Below are 20,509 nucleotides of genomic sequence, written 5' to 3' on the forward strand. Positions count from 1 at the left end.
GTCGATCATCGAACTGAGACCTCGGGTGTCCTGGTGCCAGGTGCACATATGGACACCCTTATGCTTGAACATGGTGTTCGTTATGGACAAGCCGTGTTTAGCACAGAAGTCCAACAACAGAACACCACTCGGGTTCAGATCGGGGGGGCCGTTCCTCCCAATCACGCCCCTCCAGGTCTCACTGTCATTGCCCACATGAGCATTGAAGTCCCCCAGGAGGACGAGGGAATCCCCGGGAGGAGCGCTTTCCAGCACCCCCTCCAGAGACTCCAAAAAGGGTGGGTACTCTGAGCTGCCGTTTGGTGCATAAGCACAAACGACAGTGAGGACCCGTCCCCCCACCCGAAGGCGGAGGGAGGCTACCCTCTCATCCACCGGGGTGAACCCCAATGTACAGGCACCGAACCGAGGGGAAACAAGTATTCCCACCCCAGCTCGACGCCTCTCACCAAGGGCAACTCCAGAGTGGAAGAGAGTCCAGCCCCTCTCAAGGAGACTGGTTCCGGAGCCCGTGCTGTGCGTCGAGGCGAGGCCGACTATATCTAGCCGGAAACTCTCTACCTCGCGCACCAGCTCAGGCTCCTTTCCCGCCAGCGAGGTGACGTTCCACGTCCCTAAAGCTAGCTTCTGCAGCCGAGGATCAGACCGCCAAGGCCCCCGCCTTCGGCCGCCGCCCGTCTCACACTGCACCCGACCCCCATGACCCCTCCTGCGGATGGTGAGCCCACTGGAAGAGGGTCCCACGTTGTCTCTTCGGGCTGTGCCCGACCGGGCCCCATGGGAAAAGGCCCGGCCACCAGGCGCTCGCCATCGAGCCCCACCCCCGGGCCTGGCTCCAGGGGGGGGCCCCGGTGACCCGCTTCCGGGCAGGGGCAACTGGGAACCATTGTTGTGTTTCTTCATGGTTGGTTTTTTGAGCCACGCTTTGTCTGGTCTTTCACCTGGAACCTGTTTGCCTTGGGAGACCCTACCAGGGGCATAAAGCCCCCGACAACATAGCTTCCAGGATCACTAGGACACGCAAACCCCTCCACCGCGGTAAGGTGGTGACTCACGGAGGGGATGTTGTAGCCTATGTAGGCTATTTACGTTGATTTTTTATCAGTGTTGAGTGTTATTCTGAGAATAAGAAAATAAGAATATACGTGGTAAATCATCGTTTTCCCGTTGGGTCAGTGTTACAGGAATGTCTGGTTAAGCACCAAGTCACGCTAAGCCCGAGAGTTAGTCTGACCCTGACTAGACTAGTTTCGTAGCCTAAGTTGCCATAGTAACCGAGTTCGAACTAGTTGAGCTAGCTTTATGGAACCGAATGAACAAGAAATGAGTCTGACTAACTGACACAAGTCTGGCTTATTCGGTCAACTCGCTTTATGGAACAGGCCTCTGGGCTGTCCTGACTAGCGTGTATTGGAAGTGTGTTATGTGTTTGTTTTTTTGTGATGCACTGACTAACTTTGAGGGTTTATCCCTGTTTACCTCGGGAGGACCTTTTTGGTCTTATGGAGTTTCTCCTCTGTTAACCGTTGCTGTGTAGTCGCTCCCAAGTTTGATTATTTTGTTTTATTTGTGTGAAATTTCTTTTTTTTTTGGTTTATGGTGTGATTTTGTGGGTTGGACTCACCAATTAACGTGTGTGCATGTATTTTCTTTTGGCACGGAAAACAAACTCAGACCATGAATGTTTAGCCCCGACTCTTAACTGATCACAGTGCATCTTTTAATATTGTGCCCTTTGCTACTTACTATAAAATAAATGTTATCTATTTTTGGGGAAATCACATCTCTGTGTGTCATTTAGTTGACTGACCCACAACTTTTTGAACTGGTTATTGTGCTCCCACACTGGGTTATGGCCACTACACATTTACTGTATGGCTAGCGAGTGACTGCCAACCATCATTTCAACGTTGAATGTCAATCGTGTGCCGGGTAAACTAGACTACTAGCTAGACTAGTAGTACAGTATGCAGCTAGCACAGAAGAAAGTTAGAGCTAGGTTAGGTACATACGGTGAGTTGCTCTTCCATCTTGAAATGTCAAACCAAGAACTGTGTAACATGACCAACAGTTGCTACATTACAAGAAACAAGAAACCAACCCGATTGGCCAACGCTAGTGTTTTCACGCTCCTAATTTACATAAAGTTGAGAAAGTCCCACTTTCGACGCCCCGCTCGCCTTCCCAAAATTCCATACGCGAGCGTCAACGCCATAGAGTAATAAGTGCATTCGACATGACCTGACTTCATGCGGCGCTGCAGCCGGCGGCAGGCAGCTGACTTGAAACAGTGAATTCTGGTTTGACTTTTTGTCCGACTTGAGACGTCACCATCAAAGTACCATGAGATCGATAGAGAACTGCCGGCTGTATAGCCGTGCGCATTTTCTCAAGAGCAACTGCACGGGTTCAAGTGACGACAGGTATTTCATGATTGGCCAGACTCACACACGACAACTTTGACGCATGTTTAGTGATATTCGGACACCTTCAGTTTCGCCAACGATCAAAAAAGTTTTATTGAATTAAAAATGTGTTGAAGAAAGGGTTTTAGTCAGCCTCTTCACTAACGGAAAGACTACGTTTAATTATAAATAAAGTAAAGTAAGCAAACAGCGCTTGATTGGCCATGACTGACATCAACGCAGCAAACCACAAGAAGCTGGAATGTCCGACTTCACAGAGCCTTTTTCAACTCTTTTTCAACTTCTTGCAGCCGCAGTCCATGTCGAATGCACCTAATATATAGTTTTTGGTTGCCTGAGTGTTGTTATTTTTTATTGCATTTCATTTGGCTGTTAGAAAGCTGAGGGTTATTGACGTTAGATGAAACCAAATGAGTACTTTGACGTTAGTTAGCTAGTGCTTTTTAGCATTTAGCTTAGCTCTCTTTAGCAGTTTAGTTGTAGTTACCGGCTTTACAGCTAGTTTAAATGCTAGTTCAAAATTAATGCTTGCTAAATTGGATTAAAGCAGTCTGACGCTTCTACTTCTGGAAAAAATTATACTGCCCTTTATTTTAATTTCATTTTAGATCCTTTAAAGTGGTTTCCAATATGCAGTAACAACATCCCAGTTACTTCCCAGTTACGCCAGATTACAGCTTCCACCAAGTTTCTAGGAAATCCAAAAAAGGTGGAGGAGTCGCAGCTATTTTCTCCTCTGAACTATTGTTCAAAATCACTGAGCTAGGTGAATTTGCCTCGTATGAATATCTTGCTATAGAGCTAAAAACCGAATCAATACTTTTTGTCATTATATATCGGCCACCCAAGCACTCCCCAATATTCATACAATAATTCTCTGAACTATTATCACTATGTGTCACTAGATATGACAAAGTAGTTTTACGGAGACTTAATATCCAAGTAAATAAAAAAGCAGACCCAAGAACTATTGAGCTCTTAAATCTCCTAGACAGTCTCAATCTAACTCAACACATAACAGACCCAACACACCGGCACGGAAACACACTAGATCTAGTGATAACAACTGGACTAAATATCAATAATATCTCGATAACTGATCTACCCCTCTCAGACCATCATTGTATACTTTTTAATGTGGAAATTATCCTAACAAAAACCACAAAAGAATTCTTAGTCCAAAGAAGATATTTAGACGATACAGCTATGATGATATTTTCTGAACAATTTGCTCTATATGAACCAACTAATCATGATTGCTCTCTGAATGAAATGGTAGAGAACCTCAATGATGCACTAGTATGTGTGTTAGACTTTGTTGCACCACTGAAAACCAAAAAGAAGTCCACAAGCAGTACATCCCCATGGCTGACAAATAAAAATGTTAGTGAAACAAAAATAAAATGCCGTGCAGCAGAGAGGAAATGGAGGAAAACAAAGATCACTATTCACACAATATCTATAAAGATACACTAACCACTCCAACTAAACTCTGATGCAAATAAAGTCTCTATCCTTATCCTTTTAGATCTCAACGCAGCATTTGATACCATTGATCACAACATCCTTATCAATAGACTGGAAAAGCTTATTGGATTCACGGATGGTGTATTGAACTGGATGAAATCATATATCACAGGAAGGAAGTTTTATGTTAGTTTAGGAGACTATAGGTCTAAGAAACATGAGAACTGCTATGGGGTTGCTCAAGGAAGCTGCCTAGGTCCATTACTTTTTTCTCTTTATATGTTACCACTCGTTGACATAATTAGAGAACATAACATGAATGTCCATAGCTATACGGACGTCACACAACTATATATATCCACTGAACCCAACGATGCAACGGCCATCAATTCCATTACCAGCTGCCTGTTGGCAATAAACAAATGGATGAATGATAACTTTCTTAAATTAAATGAAGACAAAACTGAAGTCCTACTATGTGGCCCCAAATCCAAAAGAGAGATGCTTACTACGAATCTAGGAAGTTTAACCCCCTGGCTTAAACCAGAGGTGACAAGTCTCGGTGTAATCCTGGACTCGGATTTGAATTTCAACTCTCACATTAATAAAGTTACCAAAACGTCTTTCTTTCACCTGTGGAATATAGCAAAGGTACGACCATTCATAAGCCAAAATGATGCAGAGAAGTTAATTCATGCTTTTATATCCAGCCAGCTGGACTACTGTAACGCACTTTTCGCTGGTCTTCCCAAAAAAAACACTGAAAGACTACAGCTCATTCAAAATTCTGCAGCTAGATTATTAACCAAAACTAAAAGGAGAGAGATATGTTTGGAAACTGCACGAGGCAGCTTGGATCCAAGACGGATTCGAGAGACCGCAGATAGAGTGCGGCTAGTCTGGTTTGTTATATGTTTTAGATCTATTACTTTTATCACTTGTATTATTGTTTTTGTTGATATTATTAAAGCACCTTGAGCTGCAATTCCTATATGAAATGTGCTATTTAAATAAAGTCTTACTTACTTACTTCTATAATTTGATACATTTCTGTAATTATGAAAAAGAAATCCATGAAATGTTGCTGCAAGAGAAATAACAATGTTTTCGTTTTTCAACAGCTTCTATTATACCCACCACCTTCAATCAACGTTTTCTACCTAACTACTCACTTTCAGTAAAAAAAGCAACGGCTCTTTTAAGAGCCATTCTATTTAATTCATTCCTTTTACATCCTCTCTCACTCTCACTCTCACTCTCACTCTCACTCTCACTCTCACTCTCACTCTCACTCTCACTCTCACTCTCTCTCTCACTCTCACTCTCTCTCTCTCTCTCTCTCTCTCTCTCTCTCTCTCTCTCTCTCTCTCTCTCTCTCTCTCTCTCTCTCTCACACTCTCTCTCTCACACTCTGTCACTCACTCTCTCTCTCTCACACTCTCTCACTCACACACTTTTTCTCTCGCTCTTCCTCACACTCTTTAAGTAAGTATTGCTTAGTTTTTTAAATTCTTGTTCTCTGGCTCTGGTTAATTTGAGTGAAAGAAGCCTTTTTCATAATCAGTTTGTGTCTCACCCATTCTCTCTCTAGCTTATTGCTATAGAAATGCCAGGCCCGGGGTCTACATCGATAAAATGTATTGCCTGCCACACAGTTCTCAATGTGGCCTGCAAAACCTGCAAGGTGTTCAAGGTAGAGCAGCCACATAAGCTGCGGTTAAACAAAAAAATGATCAAATTTGATCAAAAGCGAGAGGGCTGGGCCCATACCCAAAAGAAAAATAGGACCACGTCGCACGTCAAAGACGAAGCGTATATGTTGGTATGCGATTGCTTTAAATGTTTCCATGCAACCTGATTCCAAATGTTGCCATATACCTTTTAATATTAATAGATTTTATGTTGTTTTTTTAGCTTGAAAAGTTGAAGTCTCTGGGAGTGAGGGCTGTCTTGTTGTTGTCCAGGCCTGCAAAAAAGCCGAATGCCTGGGTATCTGAAGTGTTGACACCCCGTTGCCAGCTGACGGAAACATCCAGATCCTGCCAGCAAAGAATTCAGGACCTTTTCAACATTTTAATTGAAGGTAATTTTGTGCAATTTAGTTAAGTCTTGTATTTAAAGCCTTTCATCCCTATTACAGATACTATAAGGCCTTGCCTTCTCTTGAGCAGTCACAACAAGCAGTCACATCATCATTGATTCCTAAAGCTTCAAATAAATTCACAAAGTTAACCAAGCTTAAACTATGATGCAGATAGAAACTGAATCTTTTAAGGAACACATGCAGATTGTCTGCTTTTTCACCCTCAATGATCTCTCTAATAATGACAGGAATCTGTGAATTTTAGGACAGTGTGTGTCTAACAATTATCTTGATTACCGGGCAACAAATGTTAATGTAGCGTAAAAAAATACATATTTTTGGCAGAACTGTGTCTGCAGCGCAGTATGGAGAATTATAACCCCAATTATGACAATGGGCTCAACCATTTTGCATGTAGCCTTATGACTTACATAATTAACTAATTGTCTAGATGTTTGTGGGTGTACGACAATTTAACAGAGAATCAATATAATGCTTTTTTGTCAACACAACATAAGCAATTAACACTGTAGGAAATGGCAGTCTACTTGTAGGCTACATAAGTTGCATGAATGTACTAGGTCATTGGCATTTTGTTAAAATTAATGAGGAATTACCTTTATTATTTGCATAGGAACCTAGATAATGTAGAGGTTGAACAAGTACTTTTAAGAATTTAAATTGTGATCTGAAAAATGTAGGTCACTAGCAACATCAGCTGCATAACGGGCACTACACTATCAATCTATAAATCCAGAAATCTGTTTGTCATCGACATCCTACTCACGCATCACAGGCACAGTGCTTTTTCAGGATTGTGTGTGTGTTTCAACCTCTTCATCACTGGCACTGTGCACTATCTAGCGACAGGTCCAGGAATCTGTGTTTGTCTGTTTCACCAACCTCTTAAGTCACCGACCCCAATCTTGATAATCTACAAGTGTATTTAGCGCTTTCTTTCGGGAAAATGCTCATTAATGGGACACTTAAACGAGTATTTATACTTAAATATTTTTACTTGGAATAATTCAGTTATTTTCCAATGTAGGCTGGACCCCACAAGGTACTGCAGAAGTGCAACTGGAGGCCTCAGTCGGACTACCTGCGGGCTCAGCTGGACTCTCAAAGGTCTTGACTGGACCACCTGCGGCCTCAGTTGGATTCCCGAAAGTCCTGACTGGACCACCTGCGGCCTCAGTTGGATTCCTGAAGGTCCTGACTGGACCACCTGCGGCCTCAGCTGGACTCCCGAAGGCCCTGATTGGACCACCTGCGGCCTCAGTCGGACAACCGGAGACCATGAATGGACCCACAGCGGGTAATATCAGATAACCTTTCTCTCTCTCTCTCTCTCTCTCTCTGTATTTCTCTGCAGAGCATGTGCTTTTGGCAGACTACACAGGAGGTAGAGCAAGAGAGTAAGAACAAAACCAAGAGAGAGGGAAAGAAGAGAAAGATATAGTGACAGTGAGGTAGAAAGGGAAGGTGAGAGAGAAAATGAAAAATGAAGAGAAAGGGAGAAAGAAAATGCAAGGGAGAGAACCAAATGGACAAAGTCAAATACATTTTAGAATGAGACTAAAAAAGGCCACGCCTTGTAATATAAAAGGATTTAAAGTAAAATGTAAAAGGATGCCTCCCTGTAGTGGCACTGGTCTTCTCTATCACAGTTTTGAGGTCAGTCTAGCAATAGTAATTGAAATGCAAGTGAGTCAAACAAATCTTCTTGACTATATAAGTGTTACTTAGAAAAACATAGAATTACAAGTTCACATGGTCAAAAAACAATGTTCACTCCCTTTATCTTTCAAATCAAATCAAATGTATTTGTATGGCCCTTTTTACACGCAAGCATGTCACAGAGGGCTTTACATACGCCCATAGAACTGCCCCTCAACCAACCTAAACCCTCAAAGAAGACAAGGAAAAACTCCCACAAAACTCCCAAAGGGAGAAAAAATGGAAGAAACCTTGGGAGGAGCAATTCAGAGAGGGATCCCCTCCTCCAGAGACGGTTGGTAAGAGATAGGAGCAGAACACAAGCTAAACATAGTCATTCAATGTCAATGGGTTTTGAAACACCAAAATCCATTGTTAGGCTTTATAGACGTTGGATGGGACCGGGAAACTCGCTGTTGGCCGTCATGGAGAATGGTTTCCGGTTGACGACCTAGTCCAGCTTTGGTAGACTGACGACCAGGCAGGTCCTGACAGCTCAAACCCCCCACACCACAGGGGATGTGTGGGGGGGGACAGAGAGAGGAGAGCAGGGATTAGAGAATGCCAGGAGCAGCTAACAGTTACAGTTGTAATAGAAAGAGATCCCCACCGGTCAAGTGTGCCGATGGAAAAATGCAGTTCTGGTGATATGTTTAATATGGTACTCAAACGAAAGGTCTGGGTCCAATGTGACTCCTAAATTTTTTACCCACTGGCTTTGAGATACTTTGACGCCATCTTAGTCTAAGGTCAGATAGGATCAATTATTTCTGTATTTTTTAGGGCCGAAAATTTGAACCTCGGTTTTATCCGAATTAAGAAGAAGGAAATTTGCTGTCATCCAAGTTCTCAACCCGGAAACACATTTTTCCATAGCATGTGGAAATTCTCCAGGCTTTATGGACATGTATAGCTGAATATCATCTGCATAACAGTGAAAAATTACCCCAGAGCTTCTAATTATGTTTCCTAAAGGCAACATAGAGTGAAAATAACAGAGGGCCTAGAACTGAACCCTGTGGTACTCCGTATTTTACAGTGGAGCTCCTGGATGAGCAACCATCATAGTGGACATATTGTGATCTATCAGATAGATACGATCTAAACCACTGAAGTGAAGTACCAGAAATCCCAACATAGTTCTCCATACGTTCCAGGAGACTCTCATAATCCACAGTGTCAAATGCTGCACTTAGGTCTAGAAGAACCAGAACAGAGATAGAGCCCGCGTCAGAGGCTAATAATAGATCATTGTCTACCTTAGCTAATGCAGTTTCAGTGCTGTGGTGAAAACGAAATCCAGACTGGAGAGGTTCATAAAGCTGATTTGAGGAGAGGTGCTCAGTGAGCTGTTGTGCCACAGCTTTTTCTAAAATTTAGAGAAATGGCAAATTTGAAATTGGCCTGTAGTTGTTAAGACAACCTGGATCCAGGTTTGGTTTTTTAAGAAGGGGCTTAATAATAGCTTGTTTGAAATCATCAAGGACTTGTCCAGTTACAATAGATTCATTAATAATACTAAACATGGGTGGTCCAATAATAGGGAGAAGTTCCCTACCAAGTTTGGCAGGGAGGGGATCGAGAAGGCAGCTAATGGGTTTCGAGGAATCTACCAGCTCGATGAACGCTTCCATAGAAATAGGGTTAAAGTGAGTGAGAGTCAAATTCAGTGTTGATGGCCACTTCTCCAGGACTAGTCTGTAGTTTGTCCCTTATTGCATAGATGTTTTGGTCAAAGAAATCTATGAAATCATTGGGAGAGAGATCTGAACTAACACAGAGTGTACTTTTCTTAGTGAGTTTTGCAACAGTATCAAATAGGAACTTTGTTGTGTTTGTTCTTACTAATCAATTTAGAGAAATATTCTGATCTGGACCTGATGAGGACTTGCTTGTACTCCGTTTGGCTGTCCTTCCAGGCCAGGCGGAAAACCTCCAATTTAGTGGTATGCCACTTATGCTCTAATTTTCGAGTGGACCTCTTGAGAGTGCGGCTTTCCTCTGAATACCATGGAGCCATTTTCTTGTTTTTTCTTTTCCTTGGTTTGAGTGGGGCAACAGAATCTAGGGATAGCTGAAGAACCAAATTCAGATCTCTTGTTTTAGCATTTAATGATTTATTTGGGACGTCCAGTGCTTCTAGTGCAGCAGGTAGAATATTAGCCAGTTCCATAGCTGTGTTTGGGGTTATGCAGCGGCTAGTAGAAATATTCTGGGTGCCTCCAAGGCTCTGGCAGAGATCCATTTTAAAGGTAACCAGGCAGTGGTCTGATAATATAGGATTGTGGGGGTGGACAATGATGTCACTAATCTTGATTGCCCGTGTGAGAACTAAATCCAATGTATGCAAGTGAAGATGGGTAGGTTTATAAACCACCTGAGTGAGACCTGTGGAATCCATTAGAGCAGTAAAGGCCTTACTTAGAGGATCTTTTGGGTCATCCACATGAATGTTAAAATCACCCATAATTAAGATATGATCAGTATATGTCACAAGATCAGCACTAAAATCTGCAAATTCCTCTAGGAAGAGGGTATACGGGCCGGGGGGCCGGTATAGAGTAACTAAACAAAATGAGGGAGGGGGGGCAATAGTAGAAGAATTAGTCCTTTTTAAAGTACTTGGTGGTTTCATGCAAATTATCTCAAATGATTTATAGGTATGTACAGATTTTAAGGTTGAAGCTAGCTTTATATATCATAGCAACACCGCCACCTTTCTTTGAGACACGAGGGATGTGTGAGTACGCAAAATACGGAGGCGATGCTTCATTCAGGGAGGAATATTCTTCAGGTTTTAACCAGGTTTCGGTGAGTCCAATCAGGTCCAGGCTACATCAGATCATTAATCAAAACTGCCTTTGGGGATAGAGATCTGATGTTTAGGAGCCCAACATTCCAGTATGGGTTTTTGGCAGCTGTAGGCATAGATGATCCTTCTGAAAAGGTGGTACTGTTATCAGAAAACTTAGTAGGAAGAGCAACGGGGGAGCAAGGCTGAATACATATTAAATTGGTATAATTCCTAATAATTGAGGGCCGGAATTTGGAAAAATGGCGGGGGACAGACACCGTCTGAATGGGAGAAACAACATCAGCATCCACACTGGCTACACTACAAGCTGAGCTATCGGGCCCCCAACAGCTCACAACATGCCTATCAACATACCTATCAGACTCTCTAAGAGACTGTGGCCCGGCTTGTTCTAGTGAGTGTCAGGCCTGCCTTTAGAGCAGAGCTTTTTATCCACTTCGTTTTATCCATGTTCCCCCCTCCTCGCTGTCTGTTCTACTAGTCTTTCCTTCCACCAGGGCATGTTCTCAGAGTGATCATCAGCAGGCACTTTTCTCATGTACTACACACATTATTGTTTGTAGTTGTAGGAAAGTATTGTACATTATAGCGATATATATATAGTCATGTATTTAGACTGATTTGATACCAAACAAGATGCCGTGAGGTTGGGTGCCACCTCGAGTTTCAGACGCATGTATCATAGGTCGTAAAAGGCTGCTTGCACAAGCAACCAATTGGCAATATTTTGTACTTAATTTAAATGTTTCCTGCAATTGTTGTATTTGTAACAGATGAAAGTGTCGAAGGAGTTTGTCCTGCTCCCACAACAGTGCTGCCACATAAAGGAAAAGGTGTGTTGATGTACAGTACAGTCCATACATTTGAATTGACATTAATTGTTGTGAGGTTTCATGAAGGCTGTGTTTGTATTTACATTTATTCATTTAGCAGACGCTTTTATCCAAAGCGACATCCAAGAGAGAGCTTTACAAAGTGCATAGGTCACTGATAAAAATAAAAAGATAGCCCCAAAGCATTGCGGGTAGCCAAAACAAGAAGCACACATTGTGAACAACCAAAAAATAAGTGCCAAAGGGAAGAACCATAAGAGCATGTAGTTAAGCAAGTTACAATTTAAACAACATGAATCTCTAAGTCTAAGTCTTAAATTTCTGAAGTGTTTCTGTTGACAAAGACAGTTCCTGGAACCTGATTTTGTTTTTTTTTTACTTTATTTTTATTTATTTTGCATTTTTATGAAAACAGACATGTAACAAAAAACAAGCAAAAAGCACAGCAATAAAATGGGTTGAAAAAAGGTCATAGAGTCACATTATTATCAAATAACTAGCTTGGGGGGAGGGGGGGTACTAACCAGTGTAGGTGTTTCGATCAAGTCCTTAATATATAACCACTTTTCCTAGGGTCCATGTTAAGAAATAGGGCCCGACATTTGGCCCGACAATGAGTATCACGGGGGCATTTCTAGAAAAAGGTCCGAAGTGAAAGTCCATTGTCCAGTTGTACACAGAAATTCTTGATGCTCGTTGAAAGGGGGCACTATATTCCGCAGGCATACAAAGGGCAGCAGACCTATGTTTTTATCTGTATTAGACAGGTGGATATACTTACATGCATTGCATACATATACATCATCATGAATTCACACACAATTTTCTACTTGTATACCTATCAGTACCATATTATCTAAACAATTTTAAAATGAGTTGACCATTTTCTCCATCTATTTGTGAATTTGTCCATACATAGGTTTAAGGAGAAAGTCAGCCTTTCCATGTGATACATTTCTTTTACAATTCCAATCCACTCCCCTCTTGTCGGGGGTTCTTTGTTAAGCCACCTTTTTGTAATGCATTTTTTACTAGCTGCCAACATTATTTTGAGCAAATACTTATCGCTAGAGTTGATTATGGACGAGATATTCCCAAGATATATTGTGCGAAAGTCATGTTTGATCTCGAAGCCCATTATAACGTTAATTTTCCCTACTATTTCCAACCAGTAGGGTCGGATATTTGGGCAGTCCCAGAATATGTGGAAGTGGTTAGCCTGGGTGTCTCCGCACTCCCTCCAGCAGTGCCCATACTCTGGCAAACCCCTCTGCAGTTGCTTTATTCTAGGGGTGATAAAAAATCTAATCATATTTTTCCACACAAATTCCCTCCACTGTCCTGAACTCGAAGTGCTCCGATGGGTTTCACAAATGTTCAGCCAATCCTCTTCTGAAATAGTTATTTTAGATTCCTTTTCCCATTTTGATTTAATATAAAGGGTGGATGTTCCGTTATGTGACTGTAAACATGAATAAATTCTAGCGATAAGTTTTCTGTTGAGTTTAGATTTGTATGCATCAATCAAGATGGTTATTAGGTCTGTGTTGCATTCTTCTGTTGTTTTTATATTGCTATTAAAGTGAGATCTAACTTGAAGATATCTGAAGAAGTCTTGCTTTTCTAGATGGTACCTATCACTAAGTTTTTGAAAGTCAACCAGTACACCGCCATCCAAGATAAGACAATATGTTGTAATGCCTTTAAAGGACCAATACTTATATCTCCCATCCATGTGGGAAGGTTTAAAATCTTTATCGTGTGCAACCCATCTTAGAATTTTGAAATGATTTTCCAATTTTAATTTCCGACACTCACCAAACCAAATGTTGAGGGGTGTTTTTGTCCAGCAATTTAAATTTTCTTTAACAGATGAGTATAAGTTTCTGTCTCCAAGTAATGTTTGGAGGGGAATATCCAATTGATTCAGATCTAAATTTTTCCACTTAGCACTGTAACATGGGTTGCACCAATAAATTAAATATCTCAGTTGAGCTGACATATAGTAGTGTTCCATGTTCGGTAGAGATAGTCCCCCCTTTTCTTTGGGTAATTGCAATGTATTATATCTAACTCTAGGTTTTAGGCCTTTCCAAATAAATACAGAGAACATTCTTCTCCACTCATTAAATTGTTTTGAAGGTACTTCTACAGGTAATGATTGAAAGAAAAAAAGTAATCGTGGTAAGATGTTCATTTTGATTATGTCTATTCGGTTATGCAAGTCCAGTGGTAATAATGTCCATCTATTCAAATCTGCCTTTATTTCTTTATTAAGTGGTAAATAGTTTATAGCGTATATTTTGGATAGATCTTTTGGGATGTTTATCCCAAGATATTTTACAACATCATTGTCCAAATTAAAGACAGACGGATTAAGTAATTGTGCTGCGGGTGTATAATTGTATGACAATATTTGTGTTTTATTTATATTCAATTTGTAACCTGAGTAATGACCAAACGTTTTCAAGCAAGAAAATAATTTAGGAAAGCTCAAATTGGGCTGGGAAAGAGTAACCAATACATCATCCGCGTAAAGACAGATTTTATATTCAGTCTCTTAAATCCAAATTCCTCCTATTTCTTGATCTTCTCTAATTGCTTGCGCTAGTGGCTCTATGAATAAGGCAAACAAGGCCGGGCTTAAGGGGCATCCTTGTCTACATCCTCTTCCAAGCTGAACAGGGTTTGATAGACTACCATTTATTTTTATACTGGCTGTAGGGGAGTGGTATAGGTTTTTTAAAAATAGAATAATTGAGCTATTAAAACCAAATCTTTGCAGTGTTAGATATAAATATTCCCAGCCGACCGAGTCAAACGCCTTTTCGGCATCCAGGCTGAGAGCAATGGATTCATCTTCATTTTTACTCATATGCTCCATCAGGTGTAAAGCCCTTCTTACGTTGTCTTGTGTCTGTCTGTTCTTTAAGAAACCTGTTTGATCGTCGTCTATTATATCTGGAATTATATTTTCTAATCTTTTAGCAATTATTGAGGCATAAAGTTTGTAGTCTATGTTTAGAATCGAGATGGGTCTATACGAGCTACACTCAGATTTGTCCTTTCCTAACTTTGGGATGACAGAAATGATCGCTTGTCTCCATGATATTGGAGTTTCTCCCCCCTTCAGCGCAAAATTAAAGCATTTCAATAATATCGGTGATAATATCTCTCTAAATGTTTTGTACCATTCCGCTGGATATCCGTCCGCACCAGACATTTTATTTGTTTTAAGTCTCGAGATGGCACTGTCCAATTCTTGTTTCGTTATCTCACATGTCATTATTCTGTTCTGTTCCGTGCCAATTGACGGCAGGTCCAATGAGTTCAAAAAGTTTACAATGCTTGGGGATTCTGCACTATCCGGTTGTGTGTACAAATCCTTATAGTACTTTTCAAAGCATTGTTGTATTTCTTTCAACTTATGGCACATTTTGCCAGATTGTGTATCTTTAATTTTATGAATGGACCTTTCATCCTGTTGTTTCTTTATCCTCCAGGCTAATAATTTTTTGGCTCTTGGCCCATTGTCATAGTATCTTTGTTTAGTAAATTTAAGTTTCATCTCTTCTTGACTGTCATATATCCTATTCAAATTCTGTTTAGTCACTTTTATCTGATCTAATACTTGGGGATCATTAAGTTCCATATGTTTGATTTCTAAGTTTTTTAGCTGTAGTAGTAAGTCATTTAGTTGTTTCTGCCTTTCTTTTTTTTTAGTAGAAGACAACATTATGAGTTTTCCCCTGATTACAGCTTTGGCTGCATCCCATATGTTACTTGGAGATACTTCATCATTGTCATTGTGTTCTAAATAATCTTTAAATTCTTTTTCAATATATGTTTTACATGATGGGTCATTTAATAAGCTAGTGTTAAGCCTCCATGTTGTATTTTTAACTTCGGTATCCAGATGTAAAGATAGATATACACCTGCGTGGTCAGATATATCTTTAACACCTATATCACATTGTATGATTCTATGCCTGTCAAAGTTGAACATGAAAAAATAGTCAATTCGTGAATGTACTCTGTGAGGGTGGGAAAAAAAAGTAAATTTTCTTTCTGTCGGGTGAGTTTGCCTCCAAATATCCATCAAACCTGCTTCATGAAGAAGTTTTTTGACTGTAACTGTCTCAGGATTCGTTCTTTTTGTTAAGTTAGAAGAGTCAAGGGAGGGTTGTAGCTGTACATTCCAGTCCCCACCACAAATAAGCACACCTGAGGTCTCCTCAGCTATTATATCAAATATTTTCTTAATAAATATCTTATCATTGCCTGGGGGTCTATAAACGTTTAACAGTGTCACAGGTTTCTGGTCTATATGTCCCTTTACTAATGTGTAACGTCCCTCTGTGTCCGTTACTTGCTTGGAAAATTGGAATGTTACCTTATTTGAAATTAGTATCGCTACCCCTCTTGTTTGTTTACGTCCAAAGGATGAGTAATAAGTATTTTTAAAGCCAAAGCGTTTTAATTTTTCGTGTTCCTCATCACAAAGGTGAGTCTCTTGCCAAAAAACTATTTGTTGTTTCTCTCTCTTCATTTTAGTTAGTAGTTTGTTCCTTTTGATGGGGTTAAGCAATCCATTAACATTCAAAGTAATAACTCTGTACTCCTGGTTTATCATCCTATCCCGTTAGTCTAATATACACATAATGCTCCTCCAATGACCTGAACATATAAACAAAAAAAGTCTGTGCTGTACAATAAAACAAAAAAAACAGTGACCTCCAAAAGTGAAGTACAAATGTAACTTCTGAACAGGGAGGGGAGGCCTCAGGAGGAGGGCCCCTCCAGGTGTGCATTGACATTATAAGTGTCATCAGAGCACACATCCAGCGGCTTTAGTGCAGCTTAATCCCCCCAGATTACTGGTCCAGAGAGTGTCTAATGTTTTGGCTAAGTATACTCAATACCATAGCAATAGTATATAAACAGATAAAGTAACAACAGGACTGATATTCAAACGTTAATCAGCCACGAACACCCTGTTAAAACATATTATACCTGTAGCTGTGTGATTAAACTCTGACGTAGGGTAGTTTTTTTTTTTTTTTTTTTTTTTTTTTTTTTTGCGCCCAACCTTCTTTAGCTATTCCTACCCTGTCTCTAGTTATCTACTCACGAGTACATCTCAGCTATAGTTCTCCTTCAGGCTTTGCGAGTGTTGAAATCTCCGTAGCTTCTCTCGGGCTCGTTCGATGTCTGCGGTGCGGTTTCGGCGCTTCATGGGCTCACGGAGCTCCCAGCCTCCGTCTGTCAGTCTCCTCCGGGGTGTGGTGTCTGCGCCGCTCCGTTGGTTGCCCACAGTCACAGGTGCAGTGATTTCTTCATCAGGCGCCAGAATCCCCCTCTTCAGCATGTCCTCCGCTGCCTCTTTTGCATTGGTGTACGTCGTAGGCCCTTCTTCATAAAAGACTCTGAGTTTTGCAGGCGCGGGTGTCTGGAATCTCAGTCCCTTTTCCTTTAATACTTTCCTCAGCGGGGCATATTCCTTTCTTTTCTTCATGATTTCCACCGGGTAATCGTTGTCGAAAAATACTCTCTTTCCATTGAGATGGACCTCCTTCTTTCTCCAAGCAGTGCTCAGCACCAGTTCTTTGGTGCTGTAGGCGAGAAAGTAGGCGATCATGGATCTCGGGGCGGCTTGAGGAGGTGGCTTCGGGCCGAGAGATCGGTGGCAGCGTTGTATTTTAAGGTCAACGTCGGGGAGCGACAGCTCGGATTTGATAAACTCCTCTAAAAACGCACAGGCATTGTCATGCTCCTCACCCTCGGGGATTCCAAAAATGCGGAGGTTATTTCTGCGAGAGCGTGCTTCTAAGTCCACTAATTTGGAGTGAATGTGCTCTTGTTGCTGCAAAGTTTCAAGCAGCACGCTCTTTGCGGTAGCGTTCCACTCTTCCACCTCGGCCACTCGAGTCTCTACTTCGTCCAGTCTGACCTCTGCATTTTTTAACTCCACACCGATCTCACTCAGCTTCTGGTTAACTTCTTTTTTAAAGTTCCCCAGTTCTTCCTTCATGTCTCGCTTAATTGTCTCGCAGAAACCATTCAGTTCCCTCTTCATGTCGGCGCGTCCTGCCTTTATATCAGCGTGGATTGCCTTGATACTAGCTTGCAGAGCGTTCATGTCCGCGTGCTCGTTAGCTTCGTCCGTGTCGACATCTAGATCAGATTCTCCAGTCGCCATTTCCTCGTTTTTCGTTCTAGCGTTCTTAGCCTTCCTTAGTTTATATTTCCCCATGAGATTTGTGTGTAAATTAGCGTGAATAATTCTCTAGAAGTGGGGAAATTTGTGGACCAATCTGGGAGCTCACAAATTACACCGCTGCTCGCATCGCCGCCATAGCCGGAAGTCCTGGAACCTGATTTTGATGTACACTTTGGCTTTTAATCGAGCTTTTACTCTATTTGAATGATTTTACAATCTCCTGGAAAGACCCACGTTACAGAACATTCCAATTGGAAAGTGCCAATAGTATTAGGGTAATGGTCTTGAAAAAGTATTAGAATACCTCGCAAAGATTTGAAACCAAAAAAGTTGAAACATTTTTTAGGACCAAACAATGAAACAGGTGGAGTGGGAGCCATGCAATCTCTGGTATGTGTGACTTACCATGGGTAACACTTGTATTTCGGTGAAGTATTTATTTCAATGACACCATTGTTGGCAAGTAAAAAAATACAGCCTTAATTCAAAAATTCAGAAATAGTCTATTATTGCATTACAGCCTTTGTCACTAATAATTGTATTAATGGTGCACATGAAAACATATATTGTCTCAAAGTAAAGTTCCCTCCTATCATTCATTAGTTGACAAGCAGTTAATTCAATATTAAAAAGCAAAGCCTCCAAAATTTCTTGTCTCAAAAAGGTGAGTCAGGTGGCTGAGCCGTTAGAGAATCAGGCTAGTAATCAGAAGGTTGTCAGTTCAATTTTAGGCTGTGCCAAATGATGTTGTGTCCTTGGGCAAGGCACTTTACCCTACTTGCCTCAGGGGAAATGTCCCTGTACTTACTGTAAGTCGCTGACTAAATGTAAATAACTGATGAGAATGAATGATACTGAGCAGTTGGGTTATTTACCAAACATGTAAGACACTTATGTATAGTGCATACCAAGCAGTCATTCATGTCAGAAATACAATGGATTATAGTACACAATAATGACACAAGACATCCACCATGTGTTCTTTAAGATTTTCTTGACTTAAAGGGACAATTAGGTGTTGCCCCCTTCTGAAATGGACTCTAATATGTGTTTTTGACCTTGTCTGTTCTATATTGGAGTTGACCAAGATTAGCCAGCTGTGGAGTAATGAAAATCCACTACAACACAGCTATAACCAAAACATCTGAAGACATTTTTTACTTTTGTGTTACAGTGGAAAGAAGTGGCCATTGGAGTGGGTGGCAGACACGGACACCATCGATATCTATTAGGTGCCTATGTACCGAAGATGCTGTGCTCTGTTTTATTCCAACTATAATTAATAATAATAAGTATAATCTTTCTTTCTTTCTTACTTCTTTCTTCAATAAAACATTTCCAAATGAAATTGATTCTCCTTGAATGTCACACATTGTGTATTTAATAGTCTACGTCATTTTATAAACATCCAAGATAATACTGTTTTATGATTTAACTTACCTATTGTTTGTCACTATGACTGGAGTTGTCCCTGGATCGCTCAATTATATCCTATATATCTTGTACACAAGGGTGTATGGCGCTTGTATATTGTGTTATAGGAAATGTAATATAACGGCATCTTTATGGTAAATGAGAGAATGTGGAATAATAAGTGTAGCCCTTAGCCAAATGACCACAGTATAAAACACATCAGAATCAGAATTTGGTTTATTCGCCATGTATGTTATACAAACACAGAATTGACTGTGGCAGGGAGGTGTAAACAATAAACACACAAATCTTAAATTAAGTAAATGTACAAAAGTTTAACTATTTCTAAGAACTAAACAATCTAAGAATAAAACAATTTAAATATAAAATATATACAAGACTAAGAGTGAGCAGCATGAGTGGTCAACATAGTGCAATCAGATACTGAGATAAAGGTGGCTTATGCAAGTTCATCACACGCAAGTTTTGTGTGTGATAAATAGCGCCTCACAGTCTATTCGTAACATAGTGTACGTCTTTCTGTGTCCCTCGATTTTGTTTATTATGTTACAAAAAACCGAACCACAAGGTGGCGCTTCACCCGAAATGTTGCCAAATATTTGTGTAGCTTATCGCTACGCAACGGAACCCTAAGTTAGCTGAAAGCTAATGATAGCTAACTGTCGTTCTTTAAAACAAACGAGATTCCAAACAATCGTAAAACGAAGTAATCGGATGGTTTCTAATAACATGTGTTTAATTATGCAAATTTACACATGATGACAAACCAAACCGGCTAAATATAGATATCAACTAATCTTGCCATACACCATGATATAAGTAGGCCTAGCCAACACAAAAGGTGTGTTCAACTTCATGCAGCGCCGGCGGCGCGGACCAGCCAATGGCATTCACTGCTTCAAGTCAGCCAGGCCGGCTGTCAGTACAGCCGGCGCTGCATGAAGTCGAGTACACCTAAAGTCTCAGGGGTAGGCTAATCCCTCGATGTGTCATCTCATTTAGAATACTACTCCATTGCCAACTAGGGCATTTACAATACGATACGATGAACTTTATTGTCCCGCTCAGGGAAATGTATCTTGGTCTCTGCATTATATTATAATCTATTTATACATACTTTGTATGTGATAAATTGTTAAGATGTTTTGTTTTCAAACCCTAAACATGTAAACTTTGAAACATGTAGTTGAACTACGAATATGGCGTCGTTCAACATATCGATTTAGTGTTTAACTAATACGTTTGTAGTTCTTTTAGTAATTTGTGTTTTACACCAACATCATCTCCAATTTTACATTAAATTGATCTGAAATGTAAAATGTACATGTATTATAGATCAATACGCATTATATATAATTAGTAGTGCTGTCAAACGGTTACAATATTTAATCGCGATTAATCGCATTAATGTCATAGTTAACTCGCGATTAATCACAATTAATCGCACATTTTTATCTATTCTAAATGTCCCTTGATTTCTTTTGGTCCCATTCTTTTTTCAAATGCTCTTCA

At 40.5% G+C, this 20,509-nt stretch overlaps 1 protein-coding gene across 1 annotated transcript; it reads left to right on the plus strand.

Annotated features, from left to right (window-relative positions):
* The first annotated feature begins 5,499 nt into the window (after nucleotides 1-5,499).
* On the plus strand, nucleotides 5,500-18,842 carry LOC146276207 (uncharacterized). The gene is made up of 8 exons (XM_084703488.1): nucleotides 5,500-5,715; nucleotides 5,808-5,976; nucleotides 7,025-7,294; nucleotides 11,284-11,343; nucleotides 11,410-11,414; nucleotides 11,519-11,559; nucleotides 13,087-13,102; nucleotides 18,738-18,842. The coding sequence occupies exons 1-8, from the start codon at nucleotides 5,500-5,502 to the stop codon at nucleotides 18,840-18,842; spliced, it is 882 nt and encodes a 293-aa protein (XP_084559614.1).
* The last annotated feature ends 1,667 nt before the right edge of the window (nucleotides 18,843-20,509 follow it).

Source organism: Hypomesus nipponensis, chromosome 8 (assembly GCF_054491055.1).
Source record: "Hypomesus nipponensis isolate SF chromosome 8, ASM5449105v1, whole genome shotgun sequence".
Taxonomy (NCBI): Eukaryota; Metazoa; Chordata; class Actinopteri; order Osmeriformes; family Osmeridae; genus Hypomesus; species Hypomesus nipponensis.

What these genes read in the sequence shown, in the direction of transcription:
- LOC146276207 (XM_084703488.1), top strand. Translation starts at nt 5,500, where the DNA reads ATGCCAGGCCCGGGGTCTACATCGATAAAATGTATTGCCTGCCACACA. An exon ending in AAGACGAAGCGTATATGTTG is followed by an intron (nt 5,716 to 5,807) that starts GTATGCGATTGC and finishes TTGTTTTTTTAG; the next exon opens with CTTGAAAAGTTGAAGTCTCT. An exon ending in TTTCAACATTTTAATTGAAG is followed by an intron (nt 5,977 to 7,024) that starts GTAATTTTGTGC and finishes TTTCCAATGTAG; the next exon opens with GCTGGACCCCACAAGGTACT.